At 50.5% G+C, this 3,148-nt stretch overlaps 1 protein-coding gene across 2 annotated transcripts in view; it reads left to right on the plus strand.

Annotated features, from left to right (window-relative positions):
- Positions 1-3,148, plus strand: part of LOC109297146 (sterile alpha motif domain-containing protein 9-like) — a 13,684-nt gene continuing 10,536 nt past the window's right edge. For both annotated transcript variants that reach the window (XM_019516778.1, XM_019516770.1), the window contains exons 1-3: positions 1-300; positions 1,225-1,429; positions 2,354-2,395. In XM_019516778.1, coding sequence (XP_019372323.1) covers positions 2,392-2,395 — 4 coding nt within the window. In that variant the 5' untranslated portion in view covers positions 1-300; positions 1,225-1,429; positions 2,354-2,391. The remainder of the gene's footprint in view (positions 301-1,224; positions 1,430-2,353; positions 2,396-3,148) is intronic.

The following is a 3,148-nucleotide window of genomic DNA, read 5'->3' on the forward strand; positions in this document are numbered from 1 at the left end:
GCTTACGGCCCCCCTGACGGTGGGTGGAGACATGGCCATATTCCCAGGGCTTTTCTTTTGGTAAGTCTGGTTGCAGAAAAATCAGACAGAGGGAGAAAGAGGGTCTATGTGAGGAGGGTGGGCTCCCCCTCTGCTCCTGGAGAAGTCAGGATTTGCCAGGGAATCATCTCCAGCTCAGATCAACTCCTCCTTTACAGGCAGTCTGCCACTACAGACAGCCTGAGCTGCAGACAGAGCAGGAACGCTTCCTCTATCAGGGCTGGAGAGTCGGTGAGGCAGACGAAGACGACTCCATCACGGGTAAGCCCTCCCTGTGCAGCTGTCAATTGTCATCTGGATTCTGCAAACCGTTAACATCACGGTTGGTTCCTGGCTGGCTGGGCTGGAGGGGGGCAGGAATGAATGCTGCTTTCCCCCTGGCAGCCTGTGCTGCATGTCTGGCTGTGAACAGGGATTTCTTTCTGGGTGATTCAACGCTAAAGCACAGCAAGAACCAGAGGAATGTTTCACTGCTGCAGCCAAGTTCCCCAAGGGCTAGGGCCTTCGTGCTGCTCCATGCTTCCAAACCTGCCCCTGAACCAGGGTGTGGGAATCAGCCTGTCTGGAGGGCAAGTTGACTCTTTCCGCATGAAGCATGTGGGAGGGCTGAGAGGAAGATATTTCCTGGGTATGTTCTGTTTGGCTTCTTTCCCAGCTCCAGAAGTTAAAACCTCTGTGGCTGGAGCAGTAGGGCCAGTTATAGGTCAGGGCCACGGTCCTGAACAGTCCCACTAGCTTGCCAGACACTTCCCTCTAACCCTGGCAGCTTCCCAAAGCTCGGTAGGGCACTTCCCCCACCTTGAGGAACTCCAGAGATAAGGGCTCCCCCACAGAGGCAGAAAAGCCAGACCCTACAAGTTCATAACTTCTACACGGTCCCTTAACTGGGGCAGTGAGGGATCTGCAGGCAGTTTTAGGGGGGAGGGTTGTGACTAGAGCACAGCTACACTCTGGCTGTGTGTGCGCAAGAACAACCACTCAGACACTGGAGAGGACAGCCGCTGCCCAACATCACAGAGCGGGGTGGGGGAGACCGAAGGGATTTTAACTGCCTCCAAGATGCCTGCCCTGAGCTCAGCTCCTGCATTTCCCAGCAAGGGAAGTCACTAATGTAGCAATCCTCAGACTGCTGCCCCCAGTGGAGCTGTTCAGGGAGGCTGCAAAAATTGCTTTCATTTCCTCCAGAGCTGGGGCAGCCTTCCCTGCAGCCCACGCTGCCGGCCGTGGCTCGCTTGGTCTAGTGGGAGGCCCGAGCCGTCTCCTCCACAGGAGGGCTCCGTGGACCGCACGCACAGGAGCCAAGGTCACGCTGGAGGTGGGAACCTGGAGCAAATTGCATGGTGGCAGCTGTATGCAAGGGAGCAGATTGGGCACCTTGGTCTGTCCTTCGGTAAGTCTGCCATGATGGGGCAGGGGGACGGTGCTGTTGTGTGTTTGCAGCTTTTTAAAAATTGGGACAAGTTGCCCTGCCTTGGGTTAACCCAGTGCTTCTCAAACTAGGCGCATGGAGAACTTCTAGGGGGTAGGAAGCAATGAGAGGACAGAATGGGAAAGGTCAAGTATAAGTGGAGGAGAAGGAAGAAAAAGAAAAAATTAACTCCTCCTGCAGAACCTCAGGGATGGGGGAAGTTACCATGTAGCTGCAGCGGCAAAGTTTGCAATAGCGCTGTGTGCTCTTGGGGACACGGACAATCACTGTAGAAAGGAAGTACACGACACAGAAAAGTCTGAGAATCACTGAGTCAAACCCTATTTGTCCCCAAGGCCTCACCGATACTAGAGGGCTACAAGATCAGCTAAGACATGGAATTGAAAGCATTTGTACAGCCCGAGAGTGATTTGCAAAAAGAATGTAAGGAAGTTAATGAGCAAACAGGCAGAAGACAAAAGTTCAGGAAACCAAGCCATCCACTCACAAGTACAGCCAACCCCACAGCAAAGCTTGCCGAGCCAGTGCCCATGCAGCATCTGTTCTGTGGGAGAACAGCCCTGACTCCCAAACAGCTGTCACTGCATTCACAATAGCTGCATAAAGTGAAAAACAAATTTCACAGAAGCCAGAGGAAAGTCTCTTTGATTAAACTAACAATCCTGGTTTCGATTTCTCTGAGTTAGTCACTGCACTTTCAAAGGTCAGGGTTTGCCATCCAGCCCTGCCTCTCCTGTTTCCTGATAGAAAAGAGGTGAAAAAAATAAACTTAAAGAAAGTCTATATGCAAGAACCCAGGATTCACAAACAGCACAAAAAAAAGGACACACACTTTTCTTGTGAACTTCTGTGCCTTAAGCTTTGTACCTTTTTTTTCACCTTTAGATCTGTCAGAAGAAGAATAAACTTACTTCTAAAAGAAAATGGGTACGTAACCTCTTAAAATATTTGCCCTAAACATATGTCTTAGTAAGACCATGCTTCTAAATACCCTTCCCATATCCAGTGTGGGGGGAGGCTAGTGGCTTGTCTCAACATTTTTATGTGAACATTACCAAAGTATTAACCTCATCCACCAAAGGGGAAACAGACATAGAAAGTGGTTACCCCAAAATACCAAGCAATTGGCCACAAAACAGGAGTGAAACTCAGTTACACTGGAACACAGGACAAATCGACAGGGGCTTCTTTGTCATCTCCAGTCCAACCTTTCTATACGGTCTGTTCCCAATATTCTGCACAGGCCACTGCTTCTGTTGCCGGCGTTGCCAAATTTTGTGGGGTGCATTGTGGTGCGACAGGGCACCTCAGATGATCCTCTGTGCATCACCTGCATGCATACAATATCATACTCCTGTGATATTACTGCCTGGATATTTGCTTTTGCCTGCGAGTATCCTCCAGTGTTATTTGAAAGGATTGACAACGCCAGCTCTAATAAGAGCCTGTGTTTATAACGCTGTCCACATGTCTCTTGGGTGACATGGTTGTTGAAATTTTGTTGGTGTTTGGAGTGGTTGACAGATTTGGCCTTCTAGGAGCTAACCCTCTAGAAGTTGCCCAGGATGTACCATGGGGAGGTATCCATTATGTACGCACAGCCTCTTGCCCCTCTGCCTCCGCTGCATGGCTAGGCAGGGGCCGGAGCGTCTAATGTGCTCTGTGCCCTGGGAGGCAATG

Source organism: Gavialis gangeticus, unplaced genomic scaffold (assembly GCF_001723915.1).
Source record: "Gavialis gangeticus isolate Ggan-Ray unplaced genomic scaffold, GavGan_comp1, whole genome shotgun sequence".
Lineage (NCBI taxonomy): Eukaryota > Metazoa > Chordata > Crocodylia > Gavialidae > Gavialis > Gavialis gangeticus.